The sequence below is a fragment of the Lissotriton vulgaris genome, chromosome 4_1 (assembly GCF_964263255.1).
Source record: "Lissotriton vulgaris chromosome 4_1, aLisVul1.2, whole genome shotgun sequence".
NCBI lineage: Eukaryota > Metazoa > Chordata > Amphibia > Caudata > Salamandridae > Lissotriton > Lissotriton vulgaris.
The window spans coordinates 1688398565-1688418379 of NC_141691.1; the positions used below are offsets into that span (position 1 = coordinate 1688398565).

At 42.4% G+C, this 19815-nt stretch overlaps 1 protein-coding gene across 2 annotated transcripts in view; it reads right to left on the reverse strand.

Annotated features, from left to right (window-relative positions):
* MMP16 (matrix metallopeptidase 16) overlaps positions 1 to 19815 on the reverse strand; it is a 514191-nt gene that overhangs the window by 45515 nt on the left and 448861 nt on the right. For both annotated transcript variants that reach the window (XM_086965967.1, XM_086965966.1), the window contains one exon: positions 13914 to 14052. In XM_086965967.1, the coding sequence (XP_086822093.1) occupies positions 13914 to 14052 (139 nt within the window). The remainder of the gene's footprint in view (positions 1 to 13913; positions 14053 to 19815) is intronic.

The window sequence follows — 19815 nt, forward strand, 5'->3', positions numbered from 1 at the left end:
AAGTGGTCAGTCTATATGAATACTGGTAATATGAAAGTCACATTTATAGGACCATACAGATATGTGTGTATGGATAATGTGTATGAAGCAGGAAAACATACGTTTAGGGTTATCTCCATGACAGTATGTTTCAATAGCATTGGAGGAGAGATGGACAAAAAGGAAAATAAGGGATAGACTGGTAGGAAAGCCATACTGCCACCAACACTGCTTAGGCTAATTTAGACAGAGAGTGTTAAGGACTGAATAATTCATGAATCTGAAGTGACTGTCTCCTTCAGTACTTTACTTATTCAATGATTTTATTTTATAAAATGTAATTCTTAAATCTTGAATATAATTAAAATACTAGACTTTAAATCAATATAAACAGGAAAACAAGCCAACACTTGTTTTGCAACACTGTTAAATAACTAAATATATCACTAGTCTTCAGGGCTTTACTATTCTAAGTGTAGGAAATTCATAACAAAGAATATATTTAATTACAATAAAAATTGTGACACATGAACAACCAATCTATAATGGGACATTTAAAGATAAGAAAACATATTAAAAGAAGCAGTGGCATGATAGAAAATGTCATGATAAACATATTAAGAAAAAACATAGAAAGATTACATCAACATTTAAATGTAGATATCATCAAAACATTATCTTAATAAAACAGTACAGAAAATATTGTAAATACATTCTTCAAGACATTAATCAATCCGGTGTTGCTATAATGGCATTGATAAGATTTAGACTACAGTAGACACAATCATTATTTTAGTTACAGGCAGACTAACTGAAATACTTCTGCACATTATATATACTACCTACATTATACACAATTTAAATTCTTACAATATCATCTTAGCATTTAAATTGTGTTTTTATAAACAATATGCCTCCTTAGCTCCTCACAGCCTTCTGGTCAAGGCATCTTGGCAGACCCCAAACCTATTCCTCTGCCTGATCTCCTGATAATCTCTGTGCCCGGTGTCTTCCTCAGCAGCACTAAGCATGGGCGAATTTTGCGAATCTGGCATTCGCGAATTTGTGTATTTGCGAACTCGCAATCCGCAAAATCCGCGAACTCTCGCGAATTTTTTTTTGTGTGTTCACAAGGGTTTCTGCCAGTTCGCGAGGGTTTTGTACCAGTTCGCAATTGCGAACTTACTTGTCGGCTCGCAACGGTCGCAACTTGGTTGTTTCTACATCTGGTTCATCATCACAGGTTCACAGCACCCTCTGTTTCACCACTGCCACCCTCTGATTCACCCATGCCACCCTCTGGTACATCACTGCCACCCTCTGATTCATCACTGTAGATTATGGGGGGGAAAAGCAAGGACACCTGCCCTGATTCAACTGACATGAATTAATTTGGGATTGATTAATGTGTCACTGAATTTAAACTTCCTGTCTGGCACCTGCTTCCTTATCTGTAATTTGCATTCTGTTGCAGTGCAAATTTTTTTCCCAGGACCTTTGTGGCCTACTTGTAGCTATTTTATGAGCCTGCTGTGAGGGTCAGAGCAGGGTCATAGAATAGTTGCAAGTAGGCAACTGAACTCTGGAGGGGCCCCTCAGGAAGCACTACAGGGAATGGTTACTAATGATGAGTTTGAACTTTTGCACCTGCTGAGTGCTTTCAGTTTTGCAAAACTCGTTTTTCTGCAGAACAGCAACTGTAATGCCCCAAACAAACGTAGGCAACTGAACTCTGGAGGGGCCCCTCAGGAAGCACTACAGGGAATGGTTACTAATGATGAGTGAACTTTTGCACCTGCTGAGTGCTTTCAGTTTTGCAAAACTCGTTTTTCTGCAGAAGAGCAACTGTAATGCCCCAAACAAACTTACTTGTGAAAGTTGATTTCTAATCTAAAAGTGATCCAAAGAAAGTCAAAAAGGCCTCAAATCCAAAAAAGTGCAGGCAAATGTCAACCTGAGGAGTTATTCTGATAAAAATCATCATTTTCAGAAGGTTTATGCTGCTTGCTGGTGGATTTCCTGTGCAGAATTGCAAATTTTGTAATTTTGCGAGTGCGAGATTGTTGCTGCCCGCCGCATCTACATGTTCGCAATTGCGAACTCTCGCGATGCGTCGCCAAACTCCCGCGGGATCCCGCAGCAAGATCCAAAATGGCGCAGCACTTGCAAAATATCGAGAAAAACAACTCGTCAAACGCTGAATGACGGTAAGTGAACGCCGCATGCCGCAATATTGCATCACCAAGCAAAAAAATCGGCTGCGTGCTAATTTGCGGATTTTTGGTAAATTCGCGAGAGTTCGCGGATTGCGAATTTACCGAAATCCGCAAAATCCGCGAGCGGAACGGATTTTCCGCCCATGCTTAAGCAGCACCTCAAGGTCTAAAAAGACATGGTTCCACAAAGTCCAAGTCAGTAGATGTTCAAAGTGTCCTACTACCCCTGATGGGTTAATCAAGGAGGGGTCCTTCCCTCATCGTTTTCTGCAAGCTCCAGTGTCAAAGGTTTTAAGTAGGGGCTGATGGTTCTAGGCAGTGGGATTTTATGCCCAATCCAAAGGATGACACACGTGCTGCCCTGGGTGGGATGGGTGAGAGGCCATCTTGCGGCTAAGGCGGTCCGTTCCGTGCATGGCACAGCGAGGAGAGATGCCATCAGCACCAAAGTGCCGGCCCTTTGTCATTTGGACCATTGGCTGCCTGGTCGCCCCAGGGTGGGGGCAAGAAGTCATCCTACTGCACTTGGTGCACACTATGTTTACAGAGTGATCCGTGGTGCTGCAGACTGCTGGAGTGTGGCACTGAACAGGGAGTAGAGGAGGGTGCAGCACCAGAAGAGAAGGGGTCGCATTTGGGATAATGCACATGATAGCAAGAAGAACACCGGGGACAGGAGGTGAGCTTGCAGTTGCCCCCTACTTTCAACTCCCCATTGCTCGATACCGCTGATGTGCCGTCTTCCCTTCCTTTCAAGATTACACCTCGCCAGATGCAGGACTGATGAGGGGTGCTCCAGACTGTTGAGTCAAGGAATGCCACATAATGTTTCCCTCAATCTCGTGATTCGCCAGTTACAGGAACGATAAAGAGGCCTCCATCCCAGCATCGGCGAGAAGATCATTCTTTGTAAATTTGTATTTTTATTTCTCCAACCATTACCACTTCTACTTTTATTAAAATGTAATCTTGAGTAAATCTGCAACTTATATATATGTAACTCTAACCACTAGTATCTGTAGTAAACTTTTGTACTAACTACCATTCTTGTGGGATTTTAGAGCTTACCTGTTAGTATCTTTCCTCAAGTGAGTTTGCAACTTGTATACATGTAACTCTAACCACTAGTATCGGTAGTAGACTTTTTACTTACTACCATTCCTATGTGGATTTGGAGTTTTTCTGTTTGTACATTTTAAGTAACCCATGTACTGCGAAATCCTTATGCAATGTAACTGGTCCTTTTGTAAAGCGCTCTGACACCTTTGGGTAAAGTTTGCGGTATATAAAATTGCATTAAATAAATAAAATAGAATTAGTCCTCCCCTGCCACATGCACAGCGTCTTGAGACTCTTAAAGATAGAGACTTCAAGAGGTCAATCGTCACAGCTGAGTGCCAGCACTTAACTGCCACTACCAAACAGTTTTATTCTCACCATGACATCAAAGGTACTTCCTAGAGCAAGAAAGGATACAGACGTCTGACTGCTCTCCTATTGCTTCTCTGAGGAAGGCATATCCACGCTTGCCTGTCAGTGTCAACATAATTAACCTATCTAGATTTTGTCCACACCCTTCTCTTCTACCAGGTGTAGACATGTTCCCCTCCAATTTAGTCTATCACGTGAGGAAGACTTTGATCTACAAACTGGTCAGCACAGTAAATTAACTTAGCCCAGTAGGGTAGATCAAATTCTGAATCTACTTTAGGGCTGGCTCAGAGAAATCTCTCAAAATCCCAAAGAATGGGAAGGAATGTAATATATCAACATAAGTATTTAATTACACCTAGGGAACTTCATGTTAATCTTCTATCTAGGCTGACCCAATGCAAAATTGTTATTTAGGTATAGGTTTCTCCAACAGTGTGAATGCAGTAAATCACTACATACTTAAACAGAAGCACTACAGACACTATAGTCAATAAAACGTTGGGATATTTTGTTTTGAATGCCTAATTATTTTTTAATGCCTGCATGAGCCATAACCAATTTATTAAAGGTCCCCATAGTTGCAGGCTACATCTGCACAGATACCATGCTGATTTAGACAGTTCTCTCACTCGCTCAGCTAGTAGATAGGGGCACACAATATGTGTTCATATGAAACTATCTCTGAGCCTCTTATCCCAACTGTGCAGCATAAACCTTATTTTAATAGGTGGGCACTGGAGGTTTACTGGAGCTTTCAGTGACTGAGACTAGTTTAGTGAAACTATAAGTGAGCTTGATTGGGTCAGAACCCCATCCATCACAACCACAGATGTACCTTCCCTAGAAAATATGAAAAAGTAATTGAATGCAAACAAACATATGCATGCATATGTCACATCATGAAACATCGGACACTGACATCCAAAACAAAAGGGTGCACTTGTTATGCAAAATAAGCATGAGTGCACAGAATAAGGGGCCTATTACAATTGCGGTTTTTACGCATCCTCCGGGCCGGCGGAAGCCACCGCCGGCCTTGGAGGATGCGGAAAAACCGCAGCGGACCCACAAAAGACCCACCGCCACATTAGGATGGCTGGTGGGTCCTGGTTTCCGTCCGCAGCTTTTCCGCAGCGGTTGGCTTACAAACGAGGCGGAAAAGCTCTAATATGGTGACGGTGTCTCTCAGACACCGTCAGCCATATTTGGATGGGCTGTTAAAAATGCTTTTCCGCGGCGGGTTTTCCGCCGTGGAAAAGCATGTGTAACTTCACTGCGGGGACCCGTTGCGGGCCCCCTGGGTGAAGGAGGGGGTGCACATGGGGGGTACCTATGGTACCCCCCTGCATTTGTATGCAGAAATCGGCAGGCACCGTATGGTGCCTGCCGCTTTCTGCATACAAATGCAAAGTATGAAATTTACCATTGCGGCGGATACAGCTTGAAGCCGCACCCGCCGCACCCGCCGCAATGGAAAAAATAGAGGATGTGACCACCAGGGTGGCAGTCACATCCTAATTGCACAGGAGGGAACTCCAGGCCATGTGGAGGTTCCCTCCTACTCTATGGTGGCGGACGGACTCAGGTCTGTCCGCCATCATAATCGGCCCCTATGTACCCAATTCATGATTCTTCTATGCATGTGTGTAAAACACTTTCATCTACACTTTGATGTAAGTGTGCGTTTTATTTGAAAAAGATCTACCTATTTTGCAGTTTTGTGTATTTCAATATGAAAAGTAATTCAGGAACTGTATAACATATGATTTCTTTAAGTTACACTTCTTTTGTACATGAGCTCTTAAAATGGTAACATGCATAGGCATATTGTGAACGTAGGGCCCGATTCACAAAAGTAATCTGATTCAAAATCCTTACTTTATGACTTTTGGTATTCACAAAAGACTTTTAGGAGCAATAAAGTTAGGATTCCTAACTTTACTACTCCTAAACTGAAACAAAATCCTACCTTTATGACTTTCGGTATTCACAGAGGGCATTTAGGAGTAAAGTTAGGATTTTGTCTCAGATGAGGAGTAGTAAAGTTAGGAATCCTAACTTTACCACTCCTAAATGCCTTTTGTGAACACAGAAAGTCGTAAAGTCAGGATTTTGTCTGATTACTTTTGTGAATTGTGCCCATTGTATTTAATGGTGCATATGTTACATTCTGGTGGCTGGTGTAGTTTGGTGTTGCACACCACAACCTGGAAATGAACTGTAGATTTTCCATGTATCCAGGGTTTTTATAACATGTTGAATACTTATTTCTACATTCTCCTTCTAAAAGTATATATGTACGTACATACATACATACAAAATCAATTTTATGTCGCTTCCAGATTAGAAGTTGTACTGCTGTACAAAAAGGGCTTATCATTTTAAATATTACCTGCATATAGACCAGGGCCATATAACGTATGCGCATATTTTTCCTGTTTAGTGCTGGGCGCACCTTTTAAAAGGTGCGCCCAACGCTAACCTAGAAAATGCACCCCAACTTAGTGAATGAACTGAACTCAGGGCAGCTGCGAACTCTTGCCGCCCTTGGGGCAGTGCATTCAGGTGAAAAAGGAGCAGCTCAGTGTTTCACTGGGCAGGCAGCAAACAATCCGCTATTTGAAGGGGGATTTGAGATCCCTTGGAGGCAGGTGCAGTGAGTGACTGTACCCGTCTGCAAGGAGATATCTAGGGGGGGTTCCATAGGATCCGCTTTCCCCCCTCCAAAGGGCTGCTCAGAGGCAAAGGGATTCCCTCATTTTCATGGGGCCAAGCCCCCATGTAAATGATGATAGCGCCAGCGCTTTATGTGCGCTAGTGCTATCGGTATTACAGAAGGGGATTCAAAAGCATCTTTGCCTCCTTCTGTTATATTAAAGCGTTCTAACGGCACGCAAAGCAGGCACAAAAGCCTGTTGCAGCCCCAGGGCACTCCGGTAATACTGCCCCAGGACATTTGTGAACCACCAAAATGTTGGCTCACAACCCACCAATGGGTCCTGACTCACATTTTGGGAAATGCTACTCTAACCAATTTTCTTCATTATCAGGGTATTTCCTTATAAGCACATTTGAAAACACAACAGTTGCAATACACAGGCAAAGTGCCTATTTACAAAGAAAACTGTTGTAATCCGGACTGCAGCCATTCTGCTTCACAGGTCTACTAGCCATAGGGAACATATTCCTCTTCTTTTAGGAGATCCATTTTTGGACAGATAGGGCCACATACATTAAGTTTTTTTCTGGTCGCAAACGGGCCGATTCGGAGGCATTGAATTCTAAATTTGGAAATCGCAATTTGCAAATGCAATTACCATTCATTCCCGAATGAATCGAATGACATTACCTACTAGAAATTCGCAATTTGCGGATCGTTATTAGGTCATGTCTAGGAATCACAATTCATTTTGCGATTCCTACATGCATAAGGAATTGCTATTTAGGAATCTTCGGCCACATGCATCAAAGTAAGGTTTTGCGATTCCTCAATTGCGATTTTTAGGGAATCGCAAATAAGGAATCGCAAAATGGGATGCATGATTTAAATCGCATAATATTTGCGAATCGGTAAAAATCACAATTTTTACCGAATCGCAAATATTATGCAAATTCTAATTTGCGATTTCGCAATTCCCATTGATTCCTATGGGCCAAAAGGCCCGTAGGAATCAATGGGAAGGCATTGACATTTTGCGAATTTCAATTAGCGATTCGCAAAATGTTAATGCATTCCATAGGTGCAGGGGGGGTCCAAAGGACCCCCCTGCACCCCAGCAATGTATTTTGAAGTGCATGTTTCACACACACATGTCCTAAGGACATGTGTGTCTGTAACATGACAGTGTTTTAAAATGCAATTTTGAGCATTTTCGTACATTTTCGCAAATTACCACAAGGTTCACCCTCGTGGTAATTTGCACCCCCCTAATTGCGAATTCGCAATTTGAAACACAATCATGCATTGCTTTTAAGGAATCACAAATTTGCGATTCCTTAAAAGCAATCGCATTTTTGGAAATCTCTAAAAAAAGCGAATTTCACAAAAATGTATGATGCATCCCAAAAACCTATTTAGGAATCGCAAACGGCCGAATTTACCAATTCGCACCGTTTGCACTTCCTAAATAGGTTGATGCATGTGGCCGTTCGTTCTTTAATACTTGAATACCATCACTCATTTAGCACGATTAATCACTCTCTAGTTACGCCATATCAATTTGTTTTACGAGTATTATGCCAGTTTAGTCAAAATATTTGCTGTCGTTAATAAATCAACATGCAACATTACACTCAAACCTTTCCAAGTTGACCATTCTACCCAAGGTGCTGCTAAATAATACAAAAACATATTAAATGAAAAAATACAGCGAACAAAATAGAAAGAACCAGGTTAGTGCCAGAAAGAGGAAACTGCAAAATTCAAAAATCTGTTTTTTATCTTGTTGCATACTTGAGCTGAACTCTCGGTGGCTTTTAATATGGGACCTAACGAAAAAATAAATGACGTCTTTAACCCTCTTCAGCTTTCCTTCCTCCTGTCTTCTGCCTTAGAGATTTTCTGCAGGATTTTTCTATCCCATTTTGATTAGGAAAAGGGGATAGAATTTCGTCCCATGCGGGATTTGTAGGCTAAATCGTTTATCAGCTTCTTTCAGCTGCTTGCCCGCGATTTCCCGCACTGACACTTCCGAGTACAATACTTCACTTCCCCTTCCCTGAGACAGTCCGGGGGTAGTATTTTTCTTTTCGAGCGCCGCTCGCTTGTTTTGTCTGGTCCATAGGTACACAGAGCCCTGGTCGGCATGAATTGAACCCCACCCTTCCGACTGCTGCCTAAGCCTAGCTCAGCAGAAGTGGCCGTAATGTCAGCAGGACGCCGAATATATTAACAAATTAGACCTCTAGTTCCTGTAGGAAACTGTACAGCCCACGAAACATGTTGCAAACTTCCACCAAGAAGCTTCACCTTTAAAAAAGCCTGGTTTGTTTTCATGATCTTCAGGGTGGAGTCCTTCGCTGGAAAACCAAAACTCCCGTTCAAATGTGGAAACTCAACAATGAACATTTCCTTTATGCTAACTACTGTGGAGGTCTTAAAGAATATTTCTCAGGGCCATTTCTCTTTATTTCTCTTCCTTTTGCTATTCTGAGGCACTCTCTGGTGACTGTCGTCACTCAATGTCTGATAAAAAAGCAAATAAGTGGCCCAATAACAGTACACGTGTGTTTTGAAGGATTAGGCGCCATAACTCGATCAGAAGGAAAATAATCGCAGCGACGCTTCTTAACAAGCATTGGCACAGCCAATCGGTCTCACACCAGGTATGCCTAATTACAGTGATGGTGTAAGGGGCACTGCGGCACAAACACAAACAGGCAGAGCCCTGTGCACTGGGAAGGCCCATATATGCAACAGGAAGAGTGTACAAACAAGAGGAATAGAATGCAGGGCTCGCTTAATTCAGCGGGGAACATAAGTGCTAATGTAGAGTAACAAACACCATCGGGGAGAGCATACCTCCCCCAAACACACATCAGGGACAGGCAGAACGTGCGCTGCACATACAATAGGGGGGGCGCCCTTAACCGCAGATGGTGAGCGCTACTCTCTACATGGGAGAGATGGGTGTACAAGTGAATAAGGGCAGAGATATAGAATGCAGCTGTCAGTGCCACTTTGCTGTCAAACTTAGCTTCACCAACAGGGCCCTGGATGTGGTGCCATCTTTACCTGCTTGTTTTTCTTCTATAGGATCTCACGATGATCCTTAAATTAAGATATCACTAAGAAATGTATAATCGATTCCCATCTATGCTTAGTATCACAATATGTGAAAAATCTAGTCTAGAAAGTTTTTTTCCCCTTCAAAACAATGCTTCATGTATGCGTATCAACAACACAAATATGGAACCCAGAATGGTGTGTCCAAATTAAAAACTCGAGAAGTCTCCAAGGATTACAGTTTCACCTACGGGGTGGTATAGTAAGACCTGGAGGCAACTGGATTGTTTGTTGAGGAGTCAGCATATTGAGCTGTGGCACAACTACTCTCGAAGGAGTTGCCATTGTGTGCCTCGGTGATGGCGACAGCGATGTGCAACTGTGCTCTGCAGCATGCCACCAGCAGTAGAATCTGGAATACTCAATCCATACAGGGAGTAATAGGAGAGTGCAGGGTGTTGTTGTTCGGACACTACGGAGGAAGAACATAAAGTATTGAGTATTAGGCTTATGGGTGGCATCATCATTAAAAGAGACGCTGAGGGTTTGCAGAGTGAAACTCCGTCTGCCGGGTGAAGTGAACTTCTAATGTTTTAGGCTGGATTTGAGAGTCCAGTTTACAGTGTATAGATGGGCTCTGGTGGTTGACAACGTGTGTTACTGAAGTTGGTGCATAAGTCCACCTTGCACAGTCAACATTCAGCATAAACACAGGGCCAACTGAGATACAATGCCTATTTTATGTGACGGCTGCTGGGTGAGCTTGGGGTGTCTGGAAATGGAAAGAGGATTGGATGAGTCCATACATCAAGTTGAGCTTGAAGTGGACTTTGAGGAGCGTCAGGAGATGCACTTTTGGGACTGCTCAGAATAGCTATGTTTGAGCAATTGCTGCTTGCACTGTTTGCTGCCCCTGTAGGAAATGCATGCAATGTGGACCTGTGTAGAGAAGGCTGGTGGAAGTGACAGCAAACAGCAGGCAGCATGGAACGCATCCTAGGTGTAGATAGAGAAGCTAGGGGTGTGGAGCTCATCTTCAAAGTGGCTGCTGGGGATTTGGAACTTCTTAGCACTGTAGTTGGAACTGAGGGGCTCATTAGTGATACACTGGCATGAGGAGCCATTGGCGTTGTGACATGAGGTGCCTGACTATTTACATGCGCACCAGCAACAGGCTGAGCACTAACAGTAGATAGAAGCTGGCTCTTGCCGCTGCTCCGAGTCGCTTCTCATATACTAAGCACTGAGAAACCAGTTCTTTGCTGTTGCTAAGAACTGCTCAGTCCCAGAGAAGCCCAAGTTCCAGCCCTCACTGCACCAGGCCAGTGCTCGGTCCGTTGTGATCCACCTAATAGAAGTCATCTCCTCCAGAGGATCAGAAGGACCCGCCATCTTGCTTGTCTGCACTCTCCAAAGCCTTTGGAGATTTGTCTCAGTGCACCTGTGATACTGCCCAGGGCATTATGGGAATCACTTTGCCACTGGATTCAAGCTAGCCTGGCTGATGAGGGATGTTAGCCCAATACTGGTCCCAGGATGCTTGTTTCCGGTCCAAGGAAGAAGTGGCTTGGCAGTTCGGGCTGGACTGTTCCCATGAGGCACTGGGTCAAGACTGATTTGCATAGAGCTGTGTCTGAACTGGGGTGGCAAAGTGAGTTTAAGAATGATGATGGATTCAACCCAGATGTGTGACTGGGGGTGAGTGCTTAAAATGTTTCAGCACTCCGTCCATTATCTCCTTGTGTTTGCTATGACCTAGTATTCCCATCCCAGCTAATGAGTCATCTGGAAAGGCATATGTTTCTAGTCACAGGTGTCACAGTTGTAAACAAGGCGACGGCAAGCGGAGATCGGGCATGTAGACGTAGAGCGGGTGGGTCATAGTAACTGCTCAACCCCCAAAGGAAAAAGCAAACCACAGCAGGAGTTTTTTAAACCAGTAGCATCGACTGAGTAAGGAAAATTCATACTGTATCTATGTGGACATGTTGCAGGGGCACAACCAGACCCACTCTTAGAATCTAAAATAATTGACCAGTAGCAGAAGGGGAGCGGACTTGGAGAGAGACCGGGGCTCGGGGAGAAGCTGGCACGACACACCCTGTTATTTTTTTCTATGATATGAAACACAAAATGACTTGTGACACACTCACTCAGTGAAACCCTAGAGCCACTGTGACCAGTGCCCACACCCTTTCCCATAAACCGCCAATGATGGATAGAGCAAATGAAAAGTGGGACAGGCTAATAAAAAGATAATGGCGATTGGCTCTGGAGCGAATGAAAACAGCAGAGCTACTGAGGAGGGCTATTTAACCAAGAAAAATAACTTGCTAAAATGGTCATAAAATGAGGGATAATGCACTCCGTCCCTGCTCTTGAGGATTAGTAAACACAGGAAGAGGAATTACAAATGCATTCCGTGGATAAATGAGGAGAAAAATAGGAGAGCGACGATAGACCCACCAAATGGGAAGCCTACGGTGGGCTGAAATCCACAAAAGTAGATACAGCATGTTTCTTTGAGACAGTGTATGCGCTGTTAACAGCCAAGAACTAAAACACATAAAAGGCATAGCGTTAACCCCTTCGATGCTCGTGACGAGCTCAGCTCATCATGAGGCACAGTGGAGCTGTGCTCATGACGAGCTGAGCTCGTCATGACCACACCCATTTACATTAGGGCCCAGCACAGGAGAAGGATATCCTCTGCAGGGATGAGGTTAAATTACTCTGCCAATAAAAAAAAAACCTGTAAAAATGTATATAAAGTCTACAAACCAGCACAAAGTAGACCTATTTTTGAAGGCTATTTTTCTCTAACGATAAGAAAGCAACAAGCATTGAAAATGCAACTGGTCTCGCCTTCGTTTAAGTTAAAGCAATTCTGTTTGTAATTGGGTGGCTTTTCAGCTTTGCTTTTATTAGTGGTTTTGCAAACTTGCATGTACATATCATGCATATGTATGCATATATATATATATATGTATATGAATGCATGCATTTATATCTGTATTTATATAGGTATGCAGATGTATATATGAACAGATATATGTGTATATATAGGGATATATATACAAATGCATATTTATATGAATATATGTGCATATATATGTGTATTTATATAGATATGCAGATGTATATGTTTATACATTGGCAGCCGCTTCCATCCAACTCCCGGTCCAGGGGCGGTCTTTTCTCTGGAGCAGCCGGTGTGCATTGATAACTGCTCTACACCCCGGCTCCACTGTCATATGGAACACACCTTGTGGCACTGTGCCTAATGAAGAGCTGCAGTAGGCAGGAGAGGGCACCAGAGAGTGGGGTCGAGGGCAGTGCAGGGGGGGGGGGTGTTGGAATCGGATGAGGGGATAGGATTGGCTGCCACAGTGGTTAAATCTAACAACTGCCAGGATTAAAAACAGTGCACCTGTTTCTGTACTAGATTGGCCGTTTCAATAAATAAAACCAAGACTTCCCTTAAAAAAAATGTTTTTACTGAAATTTAAAAATAGTTTTGTGGAAACTTTATTTTTAAACGAGTACTCAATAATTATTCATTACAAGTCAATGGCAAACTGGTGAAACAGATGTATCTTTCATCGGCAAACTGTTTATTCCTGGTTGTAAACACTACAACGCTTCTTGGAATAAAATTCATTTTTACAGACGATGTCTGTTATCGAGATCATCCGTGTCTTCCCCAACAAAATTTCATACAAAGTGAGCCATGAAAAACACATTGTTAGATCATTTCTTAAATGCTAGATTACCTCTCTCTCGCTATACACACATATACACATACATATATACACATACATATACATACATATTATATATATATATATATATATATATATATATATATATATATATATATATATATATATATAAAGAGAGAGAGAGAGAGAAAGGGAGAGAGAGAAAGAGAGAGAGAAATTGATAGATAACTAGATACATATATAGATATATATTAATACGTATAGTAAATCGTTACTTCGTTTTCCTGTGTCCTCTATCATTTAAAAAATGATCGAGCAATGTGCAACAGTCAACACTGCGTGTTGTTCAGTTTACATGCTAGAATACCCAATAATGATATTGCAGACCATTGGAAGAGACTTTTTCAATCTCTGCCTTCCTGAGACAATTAGATTCATGTAGAATCCCTAGCAAAAGTATTGTGACAATCAATAGTTAGCCTGGGACATTTTTGTCTAGGTGAGAGACACAATCATGGCATGGATGTTGTGTCTAATATTGAAGACATCACCAAACAAATGTGCAGCTAGATTACATTATTTACTTCTGATGAAAAATACTTCTTTTCCAGTAGGGCTGTATTCTCCTGAACACTCCTTCAGCTTAAATATACCAAGTGCATTCATAGTCATGATTGGGACTAGTTGAGGCTAGTAATAGCTCATACACCATGACGTTGAAGTGCTTCCACTTTACCAGTGGCAACACAGTCTAAGGTATGAGTCTGTCATCATTATATCAATGCAGAGGAACCTGTGAAATATCTGTCTTATATATCATTTCAGAGCATTTCTTACCTTTGAAGAAAACAAAATTTCCATCACTGTTTTCATACACTGCGTCAATTCCAGGGAGCAGGCCCCTCCAGAAGTAGGTAATCTGCATAGGGTACCCATCCATTACTCGGTTGTTCCTGACTCTCCAAAACCATTGATCCTGCAATCCAAGTACAAGTCTTTGTTAGTGGACATCTCTGAAACAGCAGCAACATTTGTACAGAAGATATCTCCCACTCTGATTCAATATTCAATCATGGTTATATATGTAAAACATAATTCTGCTTCCTGATTGACACACTTGCCCCTGGTGCTCGTTGTTACAACTGTGTTCTTTCGCTGTTACTCAGCCTTTATCCCTTGCTGCTGAAGCTGTTATAATGAGACAGAAGTCATGAAGCTGCTACTGTCATATTCACTACCTGTACAGTTCTACAGCCCTCTCTCACCCCCAACCACTATTTTGAGGTGAAGAACCAAGGGCAGGGGGTTGCGGTCCACTTCAGGTGTGAATATTGCAGGGCTGATTATGAGTGACGATCAACAGACCACTAGACTCATGGGGCCGCAGTCCCGCCAAGCATATTATGAGTTTCCTCTCTGCCACGGTTTTCATGGCAATTCCTCTTCGATGAAAACCGTGGCAGAGAGGAAACAAAGGGGGCCCTACAGAACCCCCTGTTGCCTCTGGGCCATGGGGTGCATGCAGGGGGGCAATTGATGTGCCCCCCTGTGTGTGCATGCACCCCAGTACCTACACGGCATGGACTGCAACAATCCATGCCATGCAGGTATAGTCTTTTAAGTTCCCATTGGCGTGCCTTCTTCATAGGCACTTCCGTGAATGCCCAAGAACCACCAGCGAGTGACTTTAAAAGTCATAATATTGCAGGCGAAGTGCACAAAGCTTTGGCGGTGCAACGGCAGGGCGGTTGCAGTACCAAACTCATAATCAGGCCCTAAGTAATAGACAATAAGAAGGTCATTCACATCATGCCAGACCAGGAAGAACCATTCACTCATGTGCCTCCCCAACATCTCTGTAACCTACACGCACTGAGAAAACAACCCTGTTATGAAAGTGAAAATCCGGCCTATTTGCACAGTCTGTAAGTTCGAATCAAGAGGGATGTTGACACTCAATGAACCAAATTAGAGGTTACTTCTAAAATGCTGGGGTTTTCAAGATCCATGAACTAAAAATATTATAGTATGTTTTAAGTGTAATTATCTGCCTTAAATATAAGATCTATGTTTGTGACGGGATGGCTGACATCATTAGTGCCCAGGTGGATATCCCTGCTTGAACATATGAGGCCAGTCTGGTTTCGACCATTAACATCCCCCATCCTGTCTTTAGCGTTGATTGGGATAATTATGTTTGTAGGCCATTAAGCCAGCCACCACATGCCAGAATGTTGGTGCTCCATGATATGGCCCAATCTTAAGTTCGGAGCCAGTCCATGACCAGCTTCCACATGCCACCGTTCTGCCTCCAGGCATGATCTGAACAAGTCCCTCCTCTCCCTCACATGCCACAATTGTGCTTTCTGTATCCTTTAGAGAATCTCTGAAGTCAGCCCCTGCCCAGCCCATACAAGGTTGATGATTGTTCTGTGGAATAAGCTTAGGGGTAATAAAGAGAAAAATGGAAGGGTAGGTGGTTATAGAATAGTTAACGCTGATTTGTAAGTATCCACCGCAGATGGCACACATGCGCTGTATCAGACCAAGACATGCTGTATCTACTGTTGTGGGCTTCAGCCGCCCACAGGCTTACTGTTGGCTGGCACTATTGTCGTTCATAAATTCTTTAACCTCATTTGTCCATTGCATGCATGCATCATACCACTTCGTCTGGTTAGCCATCATAAGAGATCGGACCAATTACAACTTTTCATCCACACGTCCCATTAAAGCAACCGTGCTTTGGAATACAGTTGTAATTGATTTGTATCACTTTAAATGAGTGCTCACTCTTACTGCCTTTTCTGGGTGCATTTAAAAACCTAGGTAAAATATAACGCGCTTTTTACATAGCGCAGTTTATTTTTCTTTCTCAGACTTTATAAAGAGCCCTCACCGCTAGCGCCGTTTCTGTGTGCCTTTATAAAAATATAATGCAGTATTCTGTTGTCTAGTGTGGTGTTGAAATCACAGTGGTGACACACATGGCACTGTTGGCACTGGGAACATGTTGCAATTGCCATGCTACAGGTGTGTCTGATTCTGCATGAAATCCAAGAACACTGCTTTCCTTATTTGCCCTCCATAAACCATGGCCTGCGAGCAGCTCTGACAGCCTGCAGCTCTTCCTTCCCGAGGGAAGCCTGGATTCTGGAAGGAGAAAATGCGACAGCCTGGCATTGCCCTATTCAATGTTGAAGGTAATTAACCAATTAGCAGGCAGCTTGTGATTAACGCCCACCTTTCCTGCCCCCACAAGAGGCCGAAGATGGTTAATTGTGTTTCATTGAGGGTGTGGAGTCAGGGCGCCAGGTACCGGCTCTCCCCACCTCCTCCTCATCTTCTGTCCTATCCCCACCACTTCATCTCAATTAATTTCTGTTTAACAGGCTCCTTTGATGTGATTTCCAGACACACAATATTTGCCAAATCAGTTGTTAAACAGTTGTCAAACTCTCCTGTACAACTGCTATTCCGAAATGGCAGAAAAACTCCTCCCATATAAACGATAGCGAACGCATCGTCATTGTATTGCAATGCAAAGAGTCATGATGGCGCTATCTATGGCAATCTGGTGGCCTAGGTATCACTTGCCTTTTTTAATTGCTTCCATTGAATCAGACTGTGAGGTATGTCTAATATGTTTTTTCTTGCTTTCAAATGCTAGTTCAGCCAGAGTACAGTACAATAATTCTATGAAACTCATTTTTAATTCCACAGTATTAAACTAAACACTTCAGTGAATTAATTTGGCACAAGGAGCCGATTTACAAAAGTAATTTGAGAGAAAATCCTAACTTTGCGATTTTCGGTATTCACAAAAGGCATTTAGGAGTAGTAAAATTAGGATTCCTAACTTTACTACTCATAAACTGAGAGAAATCCAAACTTTACAACTTTCGGCATTCACAAAAGGCATTTAGGAGTGGTAAAATTAGTAATCCTACTTTACTACTCCTAAACTCAGAAAAATCCAAACTGTATGACTTTCAGTATTCTCAAAATGAATTTAGGAGTAGTAAAGCTGGGAATCCTAACTTTACTACTCCCGAATGTCTTTTGTGAATACCGAAAGTCATAAAGTTAGGATTTTGTCTCAGATTACTATTGTTACTCGGACCCAAGGTTATTTACTAACAATGGTCCTGTACATGATTTATGCTTCTGTGAGCCAAGTAGAGGCAGGAAGGAAATGCAAACACTGCTGGAATCGCCTAAACTCAGCAATTGCACATCCAGGTTCGTTACCAACAACAAGGGAGTTAACAAATGCATTTTGCTTACAAATCAAACTCACTGAAGAGCTAATATGCTCCATTCCGTATACATGCCAAATTAGAAAACTAACCAGCATAAAAACACACAAAAGAATTTATTGTTTGAGTGTATTTCATTGCCTCTGCGTGTGGTGTTGCGGTGTTGGGCTGAACAATGATCGGCACAACAAGATGGCTTTTTGTCACTCACCCTCAGGGTAGTTGTTTTTCTCTTCTTTTTAAAAAGCAGACATTGTGATTTTGCAAAGCTGATACATTAATTAGGCTAGCTCGTTTTTGGTTGGCAGCTTTTGGTTGGGCAGATATTGGGCAGAATGGAAAGGGAGCCATGTGGTCTTGAATGTCCGAACATTAAAGCAGGATTTACATATGAACATTCTATTCACAACCTTTTTATTTTTATCCAAGATAATACTGTATTCTTTTCCTTCTAGGCTCAGTTGAATAGACAAAATAAAAAGCAACAAGAGAATTCCTTGAATTAATCTGTCACTGGTAGCTACACTGGGCTGTCATGCAGCCTATTGTGTGTGTTTCTAGGTTCACTCTGCTATTGCATACATGGGATAGGTTCGTGGTCAGTCCTGTTGAGTTTGAGGCTATTAAATTAGAACCCCCTCCCCCAACACTCTGTGATGCTAAATCTCGGTGTATATCTGCATACTGGGCAAATGGTGTGGGGTTTAAGATTACATTTTGTAAATTGAAATCGTGCCTTGGTTACAACTATTAGCAGAAAAGTATTCTTGATTCTGTTGCTCATAATATAAAGGGAGGGATAAAAAGGCTGAGGGTGTCGGGCATCAGTTGCTCATGTTAACCCTAAAAAAAAAATTTAAAAAAACCTGACCATCATATGAGTAAAGGTAGAGACTTTAGGCGGCATTTCTTGACATCGCAGCACACAGTACATAAGAAAGCACATGGTTTGTTATGTTGCAGAATTTCAGGTTCAAAGCAAATGATCAGTAAAAGCCAGCCAGTCGCATAGCTCAGTGGGTTGAGTGCCTGCAGCAGGCATGTGTGTTTAACATGCAACTCACAAGTATGAATAGCAATAAGGCAGAGACGGTACATTCTATTCTTGAGAGGTGAACAAAATAACTATCATGATTTTACTTGGCACTTTTAGCAGCACGTATTAAAGGAAATTGACACAATTCATTGCTCTCTATCAAATAATTTTTTTTAATTTGGATGCCTTCTTCATGTATGCTCGGGGTTACAAAGGAGTAATGGTGCATCAGCTGCAGGCGCTTGAGTGCAGCATCTAACTAGGGAACCCTTACCATCTGGTCATGCAATGGGGAAACACATTGACACTGACAAAGCAAGTAGCTCTCTCATTGCTGAGACCAATTGGCTTTGCCAATGCTTGCTTATTAAAAGGTGCCTTCCTGACCGGACTGCCAATTTTGACTTTGAATAAGATTGTGCATCCCAAATGTGCCCAATCGGGGCGATGTTTTATTTGTATACGATGCGTGAACACTGAGGTATGCAGCACTGCAAATAAAAAAAAGAGAGGACTATTAATGAACAATTGATGTTCCATTAGCAGTCCCGGTAGTATACAATGTGGAGCCACTGCACACAGAATTCTGCTACAGGCACTTTAACCTACTAGTAAGCTATTCTTACCTTTTTGCTCTCTTTAGATAGAGTAACAATATACTAATTTTCTGGAAAGCCATAAAGATAGCTCGCCCACATACTTGCTGTTGATTAGTCGGTGAGCCCCCTTCCCATTTTATTTGAGTGTGCACTTCAGACCCACAAACCATGAACATGCACATTTGCCATCACATCTCAGGCTGAACCACCAAGGGCCTGCTGGCATGTATCACATATCTCAGAGGGGGAAAGGGAGAGTAAGCTGGTTAAGCCATCACAAGGAGGAACAAGAATTATTAGAGGCCATATGGAGAAAGACAAGGAGTCGCAGTATCAAGGTAGTGGCGAGTACGGCCTAAAGGGGGACCTCCAGGAGTCTGAGACAAAAAGTAGACAGGACATGTGGTTATTCTTGGAGCCGATTGGCCGGGGTAAAGGAGGGAAAAAAGTGAGGAAATTAGAGCCTTTAAATCGCTCACAACTGCTTCCCTCCCTATCTAATTGTAAAAGCCTATGGAATATAGGCACAGAGGATCTTAGAGAGGTTGGCTTTACCCAAAATAGAGAGTGGATGAATGTAACATAGGTCTTACTTTACTCTGGTTTAGTAAAAACTGCAATAATTAAAGCAGAACATGAGCTCTCTAGGGAAGGGATCAGATTAGTAAAAAGGTTAGAAATGCAAATCAACAATAAGGAGGAGAGATCTTTTCTTAAAAACCATGCAGGTCTGGGCCAAAGGCAGGTCTGATTGATTGATACCCGCAGGGATAAAAAAGATGAACTTGAAATCACTATAAGAGGTAGAGAATGTGAGACAGATAATGAAGGACCCCTAACAGGTA